This window comes from Rutidosis leptorrhynchoides, chromosome 2 (assembly GCF_046630445.1).
Source record: "Rutidosis leptorrhynchoides isolate AG116_Rl617_1_P2 chromosome 2, CSIRO_AGI_Rlap_v1, whole genome shotgun sequence".
NCBI classification, from domain to species: Eukaryota; Viridiplantae; Streptophyta; class Magnoliopsida; order Asterales; family Asteraceae; genus Rutidosis; species Rutidosis leptorrhynchoides.
Genome location: NC_092334.1, coordinates 683,798,421 through 683,816,907, shown reverse-complemented (window position 1 = coordinate 683,816,907; position 18,487 = coordinate 683,798,421). Strand labels below are relative to the sequence as shown.

The 18,487-nt window shown below is 34.2% G+C and overlaps 2 protein-coding genes across 2 annotated transcripts; both read left to right on the top strand.

Annotated features, from left to right (window-relative positions):
• Window positions 1-10,180: 10,180 nt before the first annotated feature.
• Window positions 10,181-15,341, top strand: LOC139890319 (uncharacterized). The gene is made up of 12 exons (XM_071873208.1): window positions 10,181-10,243; window positions 10,346-10,432; window positions 11,409-11,542; window positions 12,866-12,924; window positions 13,009-13,063; window positions 13,146-13,190; window positions 13,517-13,556; window positions 14,144-14,184; window positions 14,253-14,354; window positions 14,610-14,669; window positions 14,900-15,019; window positions 15,218-15,341. Exons 1-12 carry the CDS (start codon window positions 10,195-10,197, stop codon window positions 15,284-15,286), a joined length of 861 nt encoding a protein of 286 aa, XP_071729309.1. The 5' UTR covers window positions 10,181-10,194; the 3' UTR covers window positions 15,287-15,341.
• Window positions 15,342-15,988: 647 nt separating this feature from the next.
• Window positions 15,989-18,135, top strand: LOC139894004 (pentatricopeptide repeat-containing protein At1g71420). Its single transcript, XM_071877209.1, has one exon. It carries the CDS (start codon window positions 16,120-16,122, stop codon window positions 18,043-18,045), a length of 1,926 nt encoding a protein of 641 aa, XP_071733310.1. The 5' UTR covers window positions 15,989-16,119; the 3' UTR covers window positions 18,046-18,135.
• Window positions 18,136-18,487: the final 352 nt, after the last annotated feature.

The following is an 18,487-nucleotide window of genomic DNA, read 5'->3' as shown; positions in this document are numbered from 1 at the left end:
GGTTGTGCCGATTACGCCTGGCAGATTTCGGTTCATGACCACCGGTACATTTTCTTGCAGTTCGTCATCATATTCTCCTACACATGACTTAGACAGTTCGTCATCAGACGAGATCAGTAAGGAGGAGGATTTCGCTAATGAAATAAAAGAGATCACTAAGGAGAAATTCCAACTTGCTATAGATAATAAAAACAACCACAATAATAAAATGTCCTTAATTATTAAAAAAGAACAGGACCATTCGATCCGTAACCACCCTTATTGTATTAAACCCACTGAGGCAACGGGTACCTCAAAACCCCAACCAAAAATAAAATACACTGCCAGAATGTCTGTCGGACCATGTGCACACAAACAATTGGCAGAGAGAACCAAATGGGAAGAAGTTTCTGATAGTTCTGAATAAACGACCTCGCAACCATAAATCTTCCATGCGCTATTTTATTGCTTATGTGTGCTACTCTATCTTGTTATGTAAAATAAGCATATGTAAAATATCAGTATTGTATGGTATTGTATTATTTTGGTTTATTAATAATAAATGCATGGAATGATTATTTGTATTATTACTACTTCTTATTATTATTATTACATAATAATGTAGTAACTCGCTATAATTTTTCATAGTGGAATATTATTAGGATTTTAGTAGTTAATTCCTTGTACTAGCTATTATGTATGAACTTAACGGGTAGGTAATACCCTAGAAATAATTATAAAATGCTAATAAGAAGAAAAGGCTTTTATAATAATCGGTTCATATTATTAATATGCTACGATTAACTATTGACAACTCATTTTACCTATAATATTCTATATGATTAAATTATATCTGTTGTGTTTATTGAAGAAACATGTCTCAAATGTCGGATGCTGAGTTTGAGCAACTAGTCGAGAAACGTGTGAATGAAAGAATTGCTGCAACCGAAGCAGCAAAAGCAACAGCTGAAGCAGCAGCCAAAGCAGCAGCCGTAAACACAAATTCACGAAACGGATGCTCATACAAAACTTTTCAAGGATGCAAACCACAGACGTTTAGTGGAACTGAGGGACCAGTCGGTCTAACCCGATGGTTTGAAAAGATGGAGTCCGTTTTCAAAATCAGTAATTGTGCGAACGGAGACAAGTCAAAGTATGCTTCGTGCACGTTGCAAGATGGTGCACTTACTTGGTGGAACAATTATGCTAAAGCAGAAGGAATAGATACGGCATATGATATCTCTTGGGAAGAACTGAAAAAGATGCTAATCGAGGAGTACTGTCCTCGAAACGAGATCAGAAAAATGGAATCTGAGTTACGTAATCTGAAGGTTATCGGCGCGAATCTCAATAACTATGAAAAGCGTTTCATGGAACTAGCCTTGTTGTGTCCCGAATTGGTGCCAAACGAGAAACGAAAGATAGAAATGTATATTGACGGTTTATCGATCAATATCAAAGGAAATGTTACATCGTCCAAACCGAATACGATGCAGGAAGCCATGACAATGGCACACCAACTCATGGACCAGATCACAGAGAGTTCGATTAAGGCACCAATTACCGAAGTCAAGACAACTGAAGGAAAGAGGAAATGGGAAGACTATAAGGGCAAAAGTACTCACCTGAAGAAACAAGAAACTTTTAAAGGTAACCAAGATGGGGCAACTGCAAGTCCAAACTATAAGGGACCCCATCCGTTCTGCAAAAGATGTTACACACATCATGCAGGTTATTGCCAATTGGTCTGTGATAAGTGTAACAAGAAAGGACATGTGGCGAAAGATTGTTATGCCACCGTTTCTGAAGTAAAGACAAAACTGACCGATGTCAAGAAATGTTTTGGATGCGGGAAGTCTGGTCACTTTATAAATCAATGCCCTGATAAGGAGAAGAACAAAGAACCCGCACGTGGGAGGGCATTTAATGTTAGTGCCAGTAAAGCACGTGAGGATCCTAATCTTGTCACGGGTACGTTTACCGTTAATAATCAACTAGCTTCTATTATGTTTGATACGGGTGCTGATAGAAGTTATATGTGTAAAGACTTTAGTTTTAAACTAAAATGTGCATCATTACCTCTAGACGATAAATATACTATTGAATTAGCTAATGGTAAACTGATAAAAGCCGATAAAATTTGCCATGGCTGCGAAATGAATCTTGCTGGTGAAACCTTCAAAATCGATTTGATACCCGTAGAATTAGGAAGTTTTGACGTAATCGTTGGCATGGACTGGATGTCCAAAACAAGAGCGGAAGTTGTTTGTGCTGAGAAAGCAATCCGCATCCCTCGTAAGGATGAAACGTCATTAATGATTTATGGGGAGAAGAACAACTCAAAACTGAACTTTATCAGCTGTATGAAGGCCCAGAAACTTATAAGAAAAGGTTGTTATGCTATTCTGGCACACGTAAAGAAGATCGATACGGAAGAAAGAAGCATTGATGACATGCCGGTTGTAAGAGAATATCCCGGAGTATTTCCAGAAGAATTACCGGGGCTACCTCCACACAGATGTGTAGAATTCCAGATTGATCTCATACCAGGAGCTGCACCTGTAGCCCGATCTCCATATAGACTTGCACCTTCAGAAATGCAAGAATTACAAGACCAGTTGCAAGAATTATCGGACCGTGGATTTATTCGTCCTAGTTTTTCACCTTGGGGTGCTCCTATTCTGTTCGTCAAGAAGAAGGATGGATCTATGAGAATGTGCATAGATTACCGAGAATTAAACAAATTAACGATCAAGAATCGGTACCCATTACCGAGGATTGATGATTTGTTTGATCAATTGCAAGGATCAAGTGTTTATTCTAAGATTGATCTACGCTCCGGATATCATCAGCTGAGAGTGAAGGAAGAAGATGTTCCTAAAACAGCGTTCAGAACCCGTTACGGTCACTATGAATTTTTAGTCATGCCTTTTGGATTGACTAATGCTCCAGCAGTATTCATGGATCTAATGAATCGCATCTGTAGACCGTATTTAGACAAATTTGTCATTGTTTTTATCGACGACATATTGATTTACTCGAAGAACAAGGAAGAACATGAGCAACACTTAAGACTGGTACTGGAGATACTCAAGAAAGAAGAATTGTACGCAAAATTTTCGAAGTGTGATTTCTGGTTACAAGAAGTACAATTTTTGGGCCATGTTGTCAGTAAACATGGAATTAAAGTTGACCCCGCCAAGATCGAAGCCATTAGTAAATGGGAAACCCCGAAGACTCCAACACAAATTCGCCAATTCTTAGGTCTTGCTGGTTACTACCGAAGATTCATTCAAGATTTCTCTAGAATCGCCAAACCCTTAACTACATTGACTCAAAAGGGAAAGAAGTATGATTGGTCCACAGAACAGGAATCCTCATTCCAGTTATTAAAGAAGAAGTTAACGTCTGCACCCATTTTGTCATTACTGGAAGGAAATGATGATTTCGTGATCTATTGTGATGCTTCACGCCAAGGTTTAGGATGTGTATTAATGCAACGCACAAAAGTCATCGCATATGCCTCACGACAACTAAAAATTCATGAAAAGAACTATACGACGCACGATTTAGAACTTGGAGCAGTAGTTTTTGCACTCAAAATATGGAGACACTATCTATATGGCACCAAGTGTACAGTGTACACCGACCATAAGAGTCTTCAGCATATTTTTGATCAAAAACAACTCAATATGAGGCAACGTCGCTGGGTAGAGTTGTTAAACGATTACGATTGTGAAATCCGTTACCACCCCGGAAAAGCTAATGTTGTAGCTGATGCCCTAAGTCGAAAAGAAAGAGTAAAACCTCTTAGGGTCCGAGCTTTGAATATTACAATTCGTACTGATCTCACAAAGCAAATTCAAGCAGCACAGTTAGAGACTTTAAAAGAAGAAAATGAAAAAGGCGAAATGAGCAGAGGGTTAGAAAAACAGCTTGAAGTAAAAGCCGATGGAACCCTGTATTTTGCTGATAGGATATGGGTACCAAAACATGGTAATCTAAGGCAACTAGTACTAGATGAAGCACACAAAACGAGGTACTCAATTCACCCAGGAAACGGGAAAATGTACCACGATCTCAAGAAGTTTTATTGGTGGCCTAATATGAAGACAGAAATTGCTACTTATGTAAGCAAATGTTTGACGTGTGCAAAGGTTAAAGCTGAGCACCAAAAGCCGTCAGGATTACTGCAACAACCAGAAATTCCACAGTGGAAATGGGAAAGAATAACCATGGATTTCATTACGAAATTGCCAAGGACTGCAAGTAGTCATGATACTATTTGGGTGATAGTTGATCGTCTAACTAAATCAGCTCACTTTCTACCAATAAAGGAGACAGACAGTATGGAGAAATTAGCACGCCTATATTTGAAGGAAGTAGTTTCCAGACATGGTGTACCCATCTCTATCATATCTGATCGCGACACCCGATTCACATCACGTTTCTGGCAGTCATTACAAAAAGCATTGGGAACTCGATTAGATATGAGCACCGCTTATCACCCACAGACAGATGGTCAAAGTGAAAGAACAATACAAACATTGGAAGACATGTTACGGGCATGCGTGATTGACTTTGGAACCAGTTGGGATCGACACTTACCGTTGGCAGAATTTTCATACAATAACAGCTATCATACGAGCATCAACGCAGCACCATTTGAAGCACTTTACGGTAGAAAGTGCAGATCTCCTATCTGTTGGAGTGAAGTAGGAGAAAGACAACTTACTGGACCAGAAATTATTCAAGAAACCACCGAAAAGATCATTCAAATACAACAGCGATTGAAAACGGCCATGAGTCGCCAAAAGAGTTATGCTGATGTAAGAAGAAAACCGCTAGAATTTCAAGTGGGCGACAAAGTCATGTTGAAAGTGTCACCCTGGAAAGGCGTTGTACGATTCGGTAAACGAGGAAAGCTAAGTCCTAGGTACGTAGGACCCTTTGAAATCACCGAAAGAATTGGAGCAGTTGCTTATCGATTAAAGCTACCGCAAGAACTTAGTAGTGTTCACGACACATTTCACGTGTCAAATTTGAAGAAATGTTTAGCTGAAGAGGATGTCGTAATTCCTCTTGACGAAATACGAATTAATGATAAACTCCATTTTATCGAAGAACCTGTTGAAATCATGGACCGTGAGGTCAAACAATTAAAACAAAGCAAAATACCGATAGTTAGGGTTCGTTGGAACGCAAGACGAGGACCCGAGTTTACTTGGGAACGTGAAGATCAAATGAAGCAAAAGTATCCACATTTGTTCATTGATATCGCTCATGAAACAGGTACTACTCAAAATTTCGGGACGAAATTTTCTTTAACGGGGAGGTACTGTGATGACCCGAAAAATTTCTACTAATTTAAACCAATTCTCTTTATGATTTAATATTATGTAAATATACATATATGTATGTATATATATATATTATAAGATGTACAAGTAAAAACGACTTTCCTACAGTAAAACATTAATTGCTACAGTAAAAATGAATTTGCTACAGTAAAACACTATTTGCTACAGTGAAACCGTATTTTGCTACAGTGCTACAGTGAAAACGAGTTTGCTACAGTGATTTGCTACAGTAAAACACTATTTACTACAGTAAAACACTATTTGCTACAGTAAAACACTATTTGCTACAGTACACTATTTGCTACAGTAAACACTATTTGATGTCGACGAACTAGCAAACAAAAACGGAAAAGGCGGCCATGCGATCGCATGGCAAAAACACTGAAAACTCATGCGATCGCATGAGCTACAGTAAATCGAAAAGTAATATAAATACGCAGTTCGTTCGACGAATTTTTTTCAAATTAAACTCTCAATATTTATATTTATATTATAGTTATAATTTTAAATTTAAGTTTAATAATAATAAGTTATATACGAGGGTGTTTTAATTCGGGTTTCAAACCGCTTTAAGCTAAGGAAATATTAGGTATTATTCGGGGTATTGTTCTTGAATCCAAGGCCAACCATACAGTCGTCTACCATCATTACGTCTACGCAATTTGCCTACAATATTGAATCGCAATATTGAACTGTGAGTTATAGTCTCCCTTTTTAAATACTTTAAATATTTTTGGGCTGAGAATACATGCAATTTATTTTAAACGCAATAAGACACAAGTACATACAAAATTCTACACTGAGTTAAACCGAAAATCCCTTAGCTTTGGTAACTAGTAGCTGCCAGTACATAGGATATGGACTGGTGGGCGCGAATAATTGTATATGGATCCATAGGGCTTGACATCCCCGTCCGAGCTAGAGCGCTAGCCTTTTAACGGACGTATGTTATTTGAGTTTAAGACACGTTGGTTTGCGTGTATTAAAACGAATGGGGTAATTATCACTATAGCGTTAAGTTTAGTTACCAGGGTGCTCTGTTACGTAGAATCTATTGATAAACTTTTGATGAAATCTTGTGGTCTATCTTTATACATGTTTATGACTCGAGCAATTAAACCTATAACTCACCAACATTCGTGTTGACTTTTTAGCATGTTTTATTCTCAGGTCCTTAGAATGCTTCCGCTGTGATGTGCTTGTTGCCTGCATGGAGTCTCTCATGCTTTGTACAAAGTTTATTGCATTCAAAATAAAACTGCGTTGTGTAATAAATAACTGGACTGTGATGTCAACCTGTAAATTAAAGACTTATGTATTTCGGGGTTTTGCTTATACCTAAGCACTCGCCCACATGTTTATAACTTTCTATGTTTAGAAAGTCACTTATTTTAATGAATGCAATATTTTATCAAAACGTATCATATAGAGGTCAAAACCTCACTGTGGAATCAATGATTAACGTGCCGCGTCAATAGCGATTTTGACGGGTCGTTACAATAGTACTAATAATTTTTAAGTGATAATACTAGTAATAATAATGATAATATCACTAGTGATAATAACAATTATATTATTAGTGTTAGTATATATATAATAACAATAATAATAACAATAACAATAATAATCATAATAATAAAAATAAAAGGAATTGTGTATATCCTTAAAAGCTTTATTTAAAAAGAATTGCCCTGAACCGGGCTCGAACCCAAGACCTCTCGCTTATACGCAAATCCCCTAAACCATCCTTCCAAGTTTATTTTTCTGATTAATTCACAAACCCATTAAAATATAGCCCGTTAATTTGTGATTCCATCTTCTTCTTCTACCCTCTGAGACTCAATTCGACAGTGAACAATAAAAAAAAACACCTCGACCAAATCAAGCTCGGTTTTAGCATTGAAACAGAACGATTAAGAGGTTTGTTAACTTAATTAAAACAAAACAAAACAAAAAAAATATAATTTTTTTTATCAAAGGCTGCTGCTGTTCGCTGCATAATTAAAAAAAAAAAAAAATTTGATTTCAAAATCTAGGACGTTTTGGACGAAATTTATAACATGAAATAAGTTTTAAATTTATCATAGAAACATTCTGGATCGTCAATTGATCCCATAACATCAACAAAATTACAAATTTCCTCAAGAACAAAAGGGTTGACTTTTGAAGTTTAAACTTTGACCTTGAAATTCATCCTCGTTTTATCGATTTAAAATCTGTAATTTTGCGTACACAATCACGGCATGAATATGAAAAGATCTACATTCTTACTTTTCCTTATTTTGATTCGAATCAGATCAAGGTTAAATCACGACAGGAAGAAAGAAAAAGAAAAAAAATATAAGAAAAATATAAGGAACCTGCTTTTCTTTGTTAATTCACAGAGTAGCTTATATAACGTTGTTTGAAGATTCGTTTTCACAATATTAATCGATAAAAATTTTATGGTAGGGTTGATGGAAGTCGACCTCTCTCACGGACTTAACAGAAAAAGAAAAAATAATAAAGGAAATTAAGAATCAGATTATTAACGCGTATCAATAACTGTATTTATATTTATTGGTTTTAATATTTGTATATATCCATATTTATCTGTATTTAACTATATTTATGAATTATTTGTATTTATGTATTTGTATGTATATATATATATATATATAATTAATCTTATTCATTAGTAAATATAACAGTATTAATAATATTTCTAATTTTAATAATAATATTAATAATAATAACAATAATAATATTAATTTATAATATTAATAATAATATTATTATTAATGATAATGATAACTATCATATTTATAACAATCATGTTATTAATGATAATATTAATTATACTAATATTAATTTTGTTAATGGTAATAATAATATTAGTAAGAATAATACTATAACCATTTATATAAATCAAACTTTATATCTATAATAATATTAATGATACCGATTTTCATATTAATATTAATATTGAATAATAACAATGAAAGTACTATATTGTTAATTGGTAGTTACATTTAGTATTTTAATATAATAATTTATTGATTATATTATAGTTACTAATTATATAATATAAAATTGAATAATTATACTCTGTATATATATATATATATATATATATATATATATATATATATATATATATATATATATATATATATATATATTACAATATACATATAATAATATTTATGCATAAAAATCATATATATTTATATATAGATTCATTTTATATTATACTTAATTATTGTGTATCTTATTACTTATTTAATTCTAATGTTTAAATTATATTTTATAATTTTAAATTTATTATATATACTTTCATTTTTATATAATTATTTACAATTGATTGTTCGTGAATCGTCGGGAATAGTCAAAGGTCAAATTCATATAAACAGTTCCAAAATTTTAGAGATTCAACTTTACCGACTTTGCTTATCGTATCGAAAACATATAAAGATCAAGTTTAAATTTGGTCGGAAATTCCCGGGTCATCACATCCTCCGACTATTACATCATATATTAAATTTGAATAAAATTTAATGGAAGAATAAATACGAAAAAGAAAGTAAATGTTCATTCATTTTTTCAAAAAAAAAAAAAAAATGTTACTGAAGAAACTATATAGTATGTATGTAGTTTATTTACATTTATTTGATTAATATTTCAAATATGGGTGTGCTTCTCATTTCTCATTTTTCAATATTTACATTTATATATACTTCCATGCGTTTTTTGGCGGCGTTTTTGCAGCGTTGGAGGTGTTCCAACGTGAGATGCAACGTGCGTTGGGGAGACGCGCATGCTTCTGATTCGTCCAATACCTTGACCAATTGATTGTTTTAATTTTATTTATTATTTATTATTTATTATTGATGTATTGAAAGAAAAATAGAAATTTTTAGGGTTTTGATAAAAAGGGGATGAGGAATTGGAAGTTGCAGGTGTTGTGTAAGGAAGATAGTCTCCTCTTGTTAATACTTTTGTTCATTTCCCCTGAGCTTTATACAAATATACACTTAACCCCTTTGAGTTTCACATTTTACAACTTGACTTTTTTTTATTTAATACTCCATATATAAATAATTGATATTAATATATATGAGTATGAGTACTAGGTAGTATAAAATGCAATATTAATTGATATTATTATTATTCTTTTTATTATGTTACAAAATTAAATGCCACATCAGCATTCCACTACCACAACACCAACTCACAACACCTCCACTACTCCACTCAATAACTCAACACGTCATAGTCATCAAAAAAGTGCAAAAAGTGCACAAGACGAACTCACAACACGAGTTACCATTACAAATGGTCTTATATATGTAACTCGGCTAGTATTTGATATTACAATCTTTGAAGCTTGCCTTCTAATTCGATATGTAGTTTAAAAAAGAACACGTCGAAAGACCATTTAATTAGTGATATTGAGGTGTCTTATGGGATCAACTGGTAAAGAATACGTATATATTCGTGGAAAAAATCATTTCATGCGTGTAAGTTGACTTCTACTAAAGAAAGGAATAATAAACAAGAGAAATAGATTGGAAAAATAAACGACGTCCAAACAGCCCAAATCACATTATCACCACGTCCAAACAGTCCAAATTCACAGTATCACCGCGTCCAAACAAACTGAAATTGGTGCGTCCAACAACTTAACGGTATATAACAGCTCGTCATTTCAAACTCCTTCACTACAATTCTTACTTCACTCTTCATCCTTAACGCTCGCTGCAAAACCCTAAATTGGTGCGTAAAATCATAGTCTCTAATTTTGTATATATCTCAGCAATTGATTCTGAATCAAATCATTTCTTTTTGTCATCTTAGGTTATTGAAGGTCAAAAATATGGAAGAATACTTGAATTACATGAAAACCTTACGCACTCATATGAACGGTATATCTATCTCTCTATTTTCAGTTATCAAATCGAAAGTGATTACGTGCTGTTTTATGTAATTTATTCAATTTTTACTTGTTAACGATGATGTAATTGAAGATGCTGAGGATCAAGCCGCGAAAACTTCAGTTGAAGAGCAAATGCAAATCACTACTATTCAGACTCTGAAGAAAGAGATTGACTTAGGTATTCGAGTTTCTATTTTATTATACTGATCGGTTGATATTATTAATCGCATATGTGCATCCTTTAGCTGTAGATATATTTTAGCTACTTTGCTTAATGATTTAATTTAAAGATCTGATTAGTTTATGTTAGGTATAGCTGGTTGATGCTACTTTGATTCAATAGTTGACTATATATATGGTAGCTGTAATACTATTTTGATTAATTTACTCGTATAAGGAAGCTTATATAACTTCCAGGTGGTGCTTTCAAGATAGTAGAATGATAATTTACATATGGATAAAACTCTATATGTAGCAGTTGTATGTCTCAAATTTCGATAGTAGAGTATTTATGTAAAGGTGGATGCTAGTTTAGTAATTGTAGAAACTAGTAGAATGCGAGTTGTTCGTTTACCAATTAGATTCCCAATTGTGGACTTCATCAAACTATAACAGTTATTATACATATTCACCTCTAATTGAATTTTGGTTACACAAAGTTGTTTGAGTTTTTCGTTGTACATTTGGAGCAGCTGGTCTAGACGTGTAAATAATTTTTTTTGAAATCGTTATTAGTTCATTGAGAATCCTTGGTAACCATGGGCAAGGCCAGCTAAAAACAATTTCAGTCTTTGGCTACTGAACAGGAAAACTATAAACGATGAAACAAACGAGAAACTATGAATGCATATTCTAGCATATATATAAGACCGGCCATTATATAATTGATCACTTGGTAGGGCAAACTCTGCAGAACTAGTTCTTTTAAAGGAGTATGAGCAAAATACTTATGTTTCTCCCCTACATTTGTCAAACTTTTATATTAGAGAAACTTAGAAAGTAGTTTTTCAAGTAATATTTTAAATAACGCTTGTTCTGGTGACTGCTGAATTATGATCTGTCTTTTATGTGTAAACCATGCATATCATGTTCCGATGTAGTTTTTATGTGTACATTTGTGCTCCCCTTACTCTGCTGATTCTTTGAAAATGCAGCTAAATCTGAAACAAAGCAACTCAAGGAGGATTCTGACAGAATGATGAAGGAAAAGGGAAACATATGCTCTCAGATATTAGAACTGCAAAGAAAAATTGCCCTGTTGGAAAACGACACTTCCACACTGTCACAGGTATAGTTATTTTGACCCATTGCTATTGAAGAAGTGGACTAATATATTACAAAAGATGGCGTAATTTTAATTAACTCTGAGATAGAGGAGACTTTAAGGATACTTTAACGTGATAAGAACCTGCAGAAGTCTTAGTAGTCACTGAAGTAAGGCCTCAAATTTTCAATAGGCGAGTGACATGTCTTGTGGTTTCACTTGGTCTGCAAAATAGACTAGGAATTCAAGGTTTTGAATGCCATCTGTAGTATTTAGTATGGCCAGTAGGGTTCAGTTAGCTGTTTTTGTAATGGAATGAGTACTTCTTGCCTTTCAATTGCATATATATGTTCACTATTAACATTGGACAGTGGATACTACCTCCAGAGCACCGGGTCCTAAATTTTTTAGTGTGCTTTTCTTGTTGTTTTACGATTTAGAGATGTTATAGTGGATAAACAACACATTTATCGTACTCCAACCTGTATCGACTTCATAAAAATCAGATCATGAAAAACTGACCACTATATTATGTACTTCACTAAGGTGTATGTTTCAGTATAATTTGCATCAGGGCATGTAAACCACAAAAACTTATCTACATATGATTGTTAACACTTCCAGAAAGTTTTATCTAATAAGCCTTTATCTGTGATGATGCTTTTCCTTGACCGGAATTGATGAACATATGTTTGATGAAAATCATTATTAACTGATCTATTTACATACTTATTACATGCTTACTTCCAACGAGTTAGTGTGAGCCTCATTCAAACAGAACATAGATGTAGGGCGTAGCACCTTACATAGTTTATATCTCACCTGTTTGCATAATGAAATATTGAGTACAAGTTCATTTAGTCAGTGGCTGTAGAAAAATCCCAAGTATGAGAATGATGGCTGTACTATGCTTTGCTATATGAAAATCGTATTTCTGTTTGATCTGAAGCTAGTGAAACCATTATAACTTATCATAACTTATCGTCCTTTTCCTCGTTTTACTGATTTAATAATCTGAATATAAAACTTAACCTTGAGTCATTGTTGGTTGCTTCTGCAGAACTCCTATAGCTATTAAAAGGATTTTGTAAACTTGAAATACAAGAAACAGAGAAAAAAACTAAGGACTAAATTATTCCTGTATATCTTCAACATACATCCTTAATCAGGACCATCATATTCTTTATATACAAGAAGTCAAGTTTACAAAATCTTTTTTATCTCTGAAGAAGTGAAGTTTTTTAGCAAGAAACTACTTAAATTGGAAAACTGAAAATCCGTTTTAGTACCAAATGCACAGTCACAAATACTGTATCTCTCATATTTTGATTCTATAAAAACATACAGACACTGGAGCTTATTCAACAGGAAAGAGTCAACTGGTCAGCCAAACTTGTTGAGAAGCGGTGATTAGAAAGACATCTACCAAAAATAAATATACTACGATATATTCTTTTTTGGTACTGAGTAAGCTTTGCTTAATGTAACAGTACATCCTATGGCAAGATCAACGAGAAGCTCAGTACCGAATTTAAAGAACAGCAGGTTTTGTATCTTTCATATCTTTAAGCTTTTGTTGTTGTTGATATACAATGGTCAAGTGACAACCTTGTTTTGGTTTACATAGGACTGGTTGAACTCATATAAGGCTGGCTTAAATGTTGGACATTTGGTAAATTCTGATATATACCTGTTACATTGTCTTTTTTGCATGTTTATCTTTTTTCCAGTTATTCGAGTTGTTATATATCTCAATCCCGGTAACATATGTGTAAAGTATGGTAGTTGCATGTCAAAAAGGAAAGTATATAACAAAATAAGGGGTGTATACATGAATGTGTGGATCTCATAGGCTCATATTCTAGCCTGCATACATGAAAATCTTCTGTTCATGTAGAATGTGGATAGAAAGAGTAGTTATTACCCCTAGAAGATGTTAAGTATGGTGGTCTCCCAGATTTTCATCTTTATTGCATTACATGAAGTATTTATTTGCAGGCGAATACACAACTTGACTGCATGGATAATGGATCCGCAGGTATAAGTTGTTCTCCTATTCAGTTCTTTTAAAAATGTACATCTCTTGCCTGTTATTCCATGTATATTCAATCAGTTCTTCAAAAACCCATGTATATTGGCAGTCTAGGCGTTATGATTAGCAAGAATTGATGGGTTGAGCATTTAAACAATTTAACATGTTAGACATTACCCACTAATGGGACTGATAAAGAAATTGGCCTGTGATTAGTAGCTTCGTAGTTTATAACATTGTATTAATAACACAAGTGATGATTATTGCTAATAACTATAAGTGGCAACTAGATGTTTTGGGCATTTTGGGTAACAAGTCGGGCAAAAAAGGTAAGTTAGATGGTTGTATGCATCAAAAATACACTTTGGGCGACGTTTAGCCTTTTGAAAATGTTCATCGATAGATAATTTTTCAATTATACCGTTTGACCCATCATACACAAAACTTAACTCGAATTGAACCGTTCATGAATAACTGTGTCAACATTGTCACCTACTAAAAACAAGTACCTGGACCTGTGTTGGACCTGTGTTTATAAGTTTTTGGTTGAGTGGATACTTTCTTATAATGTGAACTTTAAATTCATGCCACAGGAAACGTTGATGCTAAAATACAAGTAATGAGTGGAAATCTGGTATGTATCCTTGGATGACCTCTTAGGTTAATGCGACAATATTTAATCTAGGTACTTTTGAGTTTCAGGATGATACATACAAGAATATGATGGAACAAGTTGATGCTGCTAAAGCTAAATTTGACCAGCTGACACAAATGAGATCTGAACTTGCTTCAGAGCATCACGAGGTTAGAAATCTAACCACTTTATGTCAACAGATGTATCATAAGAGTACCTGTGATTAGAAATTAAGTGCCCTTACAGAATTACATATCATCTTGGTTGGGGTTGGTTCACACGTGCTTTTCTATCATACCCGTTTGACCCAAACTAACTGAAATGCACCCACTCATACGTAACGAGGTCAAAATATTTTCAGGTAGAAAATTATATATTAAGTAACATATAAGTGAAAGCCCAGCTCACCCATTTGTTTATAAATCTTTTATGTACAGGTCAGGCAGTTAGTGGAGAAACTGAAGTGTAAAATGGAAAATTTCAAGGTAAGGTGTGATAACATACATATATATAGGTTATTTTCTGTCACACGCGTTTATATGTGCTTACTTGTCGGTTTGGTGTCTAATTTAACTTTAAACAGTGTATTGTCCTGCTAATAATATACTTCTGCAACATATATACATTAACGATTTAAAAATAGTCATTTCTATGCCTCTTTCATGAATTACAAATTTATAATTCTCGTCACCATTTTGTTCTTTGGTGGTTGCAGCCAGAACTAAGAGATATGTCTATCGAGACTTTGGAAGAGGAGCTTCAAGCTCTTAAGTCTGACAAATGTGGAGAAACTGAGTACCAGGAAACACTACAAAACCAAATTGACACTGTTAAGGTAAATAATTCCTATGAATTTCGACCCTTCTGAACCAAAAATTTTTCAGTTTAACTTTTTCTGTTTGGCCCGTGAGAGAAAAAAACATAACGTGTATCGACCCATATATAAGGTTCACCTCTTTAGTCTCCTTTAATTACTGCTAATCTACCTTGTTGAGTAATCACTGGTTAATATAGTGTCTTTATGTTTTAACAGGGAATTTCACACACTGTTAAATGTGGTTGTGGAGAGGAGTACAAATTAGAGGTTGATCTCTGTGCGTAATAGAAGTAGATAGCTGCAATGGAACAACTGAAATTAGACCCTACTAGTGGAAGCTGTTAAGCGTAGACTTTATTTTGATAACTGAGATTTTGGGTCTGAAAATCCAAATTTGGCAAGTGTATTGTTGCATGTGTGCAAGTTTTTGGATTATAATGACCTATTCTTCTTTGAGCAGCTAGTATATAAGCTAGTGTGCAAGTCTATTCTTCTTTTTGGGCACAAAAAACATCTATTACGAAGTTGGTTATTTGGTTGGAGACTTGTGATTGGTCAAGGAAAATATTCTGTTGTTAAATACGAGTATAAAGAAACCATAAGTAACTCCTAGTAGTGGACCCTAAACTAACAATCTGACTTGGACCATCAGTATAATGTAATCCTAATCTCTAGTCTAATAGACTAATACTAAATACTCAAAATTCTTCTATTTTTATTTTTTAAGGTAAGACCCGTGACAAAGCATGAATGATAAACCATTTTTTTATAGCAGCATGATACATTGCAAGTGTTACAAATAATTTTTGTTGTTTATAAACATAAACATTACAAATCAAATGATACCCTTTGCATTCCGGCGCGCATTCACTACTACCACCAATACTTGCCATCAAAATCTAAGTTTTTTATTAACAAAAGGTTATTTAGATGAAGCACTCACTCTAATTTGCACTTCAAATTTCACTCATACCCAACAAACATACGCCGAGTTCTTTCACGCGAGTGCTCGCCATGGCTGCCTATTACAAGGCCAAGCTCTACACAACTACCTCCTCAATGCCCATAACCAAAATCATTTTATACCCAATTTATACGTATCTAATCACCTGATCAATATGTATGCGAAATGTGGATCGTTGGAGTCTGCACATAAGGTGTTTGATGAAATGCCTGAGAGAAATGTTGTCTCTTGGACTGCACTTATTTCTGGGTATGCTCAATTTGATAGAAGTAAAGAGAGTTGTGGTATGTTCAATAACATGTTAGTTGAAGGTTATCGCCCGAATGAGTTTGCATACGCCAGCGTTTTAAGCTGTTGTGATCGCGAATTTGGGAAACAAGTTCATTCGCATACAGTTAAAACGTGTTTTGATTGCTATATGTATGTGGCAAATGCGTTAATTACCATGTATTCGAAGAATAAAGATGATACGCATGAAGCTTGGATGGTATTCGAATGGTTAAAGTCTCGAAACCTTGTGTCATATAACTCGATGATGGCTGCTTTTCAGACTAGTGGTAAATGGGAAGAAGCGGTTAAGTTGTTCACATTAATGAGACATGAATCCGATATTGGTTTTGACCGTGCTACACTTCTTAGTATCTTTTCGTCTTTACTATTTGTTAAAGATTGTGATAATAGTTATGTTAAAGCTTCATGTCTCAAGTATTGTTTTCAGCTGCATTGTCTTGCTATAAAAACATGGTTTATTTGCGAAATAGGAGTAATAACCTCATTGGCTAAAGCGTATGCTGATCTTAATGCGGAAATTAGCAATCTTTACAATCTGTTTAAGGAAACATCAGGTATTAGAGATATTGTTTCATGGACTGCATTCATTACAATCTTTGCAGAACAAGACCCTGAAATGTCCCTATCAATGTTCTGTAAACTACGTCTGGAGGATTTTAGTCCCGATCGTCATACGTATTCAATAGTACTAAAAGCGTGTGCTGGTCTAGTGACTGATCGACACACGTTGGCTGTTCATTCTCAGATACTCAAACACGGTTTTGGAAATGATACCGTGCTTGCAAACTCATTAATTCACGCTTATGGAAGATCTGGATCAGTTCACGAATCTAAAAAAGTTTTCGACTTGATTGTTGAAAAGGACTTGGTTTCTTGGAATTCAATGATAAAGATTTACGGGTTACATGGTCAACCAAAAAAGGCGTTAGAATGCTTTGACCAAATGAACTTACCCCCCGATTCCACAACCTTTGTAGCCGTCTTATCAGCGTGCAGCCACGCCGGTATGGTTGAAAAAGGGACCACAATATTCGAAAGCATGACTAAAAGTTACGGAATTGTTCCTCAACTTGATCATTACGCTTGTATGATTGACATTCTTGGAAGATCGGGCCGAGTTCAAGACGCTCAAAAGCTCATAAACGAAATGCCATTAAAACCCGATTCCGTAATATGGAGCTCCATGCTCGGAGCATGTAGAAAACATGGTGAAACCAAGCTTGCAGAATTATCTGCTAAAATATTACAAGAACTGAACCCGAATAATTCGTTAAGTTATGTGCAAATGTCGAATGTACATTACTCAAACGGTACTTTTAACGAAGGGTTAGATATAAGGATGCAAATGAAAGGGCTCGGCGTTAAAAAGGACCCTGGTTTGAGCTGGACTGAAATTGGGACCCGGGTTCATGAATTTGGTGCAGGCGGGGTTCATCACCCACAAAGAAAGACAATTTTCAATGATTTGGAAAAGTTAGTTGAAGAACTAAAGGGTTTAGGTTATGTAACAGAAACTAATTTGGTGATGAGGGATATAGAAGAGGAAGATAAGAACAGGGAACTAAATTACCATAGCGAGAAACTTGCGTTTGTTTTTGCGTTAAAGCATGGTGAACTTAAGTCAACTAGACGTGCGATTAGGATCGTTAAGAACATTCGTATATGTGTAGATTGTCATAACTTTATGAAATTTGCGAGTGACTTAACTGGAAGGGAGATTATTGTTAGAGATTCAAATAGGTTTCATCATTTTAAAAAAAGAGTATGTTCATGTGATGACTATTGGTAACCAAATGCGTTCAGGTTCAGGTTCATGTTTTCTATACATGGTCTGCTTTAGTCACTTTGGTTAGTCAATAATGTCACTGAGTTGTGTAGAATTTGAGCTTTTATCTATTTTATGATTTCGTATTTATACAACGAATGAAAGCTTATGCTAGTTGGTTAAAACATTGATTTATATGATTTCTTATTTATAAATTCATTTATAAATGTTAATAATAATATTCCTATTAAAATATTGAGTTATGATTCGGCGTGATTCTATAGATGGGCTATAGATGGGCCAAGGACCCATCAGGCTTTAAGATAGGTTTTATAGATGTATTATATAAATACTAATTTAATACCTGCAACCTTGTGGGTTTATAACTGAAAATAATTATGTGAATTTCGTTATTATGGTAACATATAATATAATATAATAGATAAGTAAGACATCGAAGGAGGTA

Coding starts and splice junctions, on each gene's coding strand:
- LOC139890319 (XM_071873208.1), top strand. CDS start 10,195: ATGGAAGAATACTTGAATTACATGAAAACCTTACGCACTCATATGAAC. Junction 13,557..14,143: donor CATGGATAATGGATCCGCAG/GTATAAGTTGTT, acceptor TTCATGCCACAG/GAAACGTTGATGCTAAAATA. Junction 14,355..14,609: donor TTGCTTCAGAGCATCACGAG/GTTAGAAATCTA, acceptor TGTTTATAAATC/TTTTATGTACAGGTCAGGCA.
- LOC139894004 (XM_071877209.1), top strand. CDS start 16,120: ATGTATGCGAAATGTGGATCGTTGGAGTCTGCACATAAGGTGTTTGAT.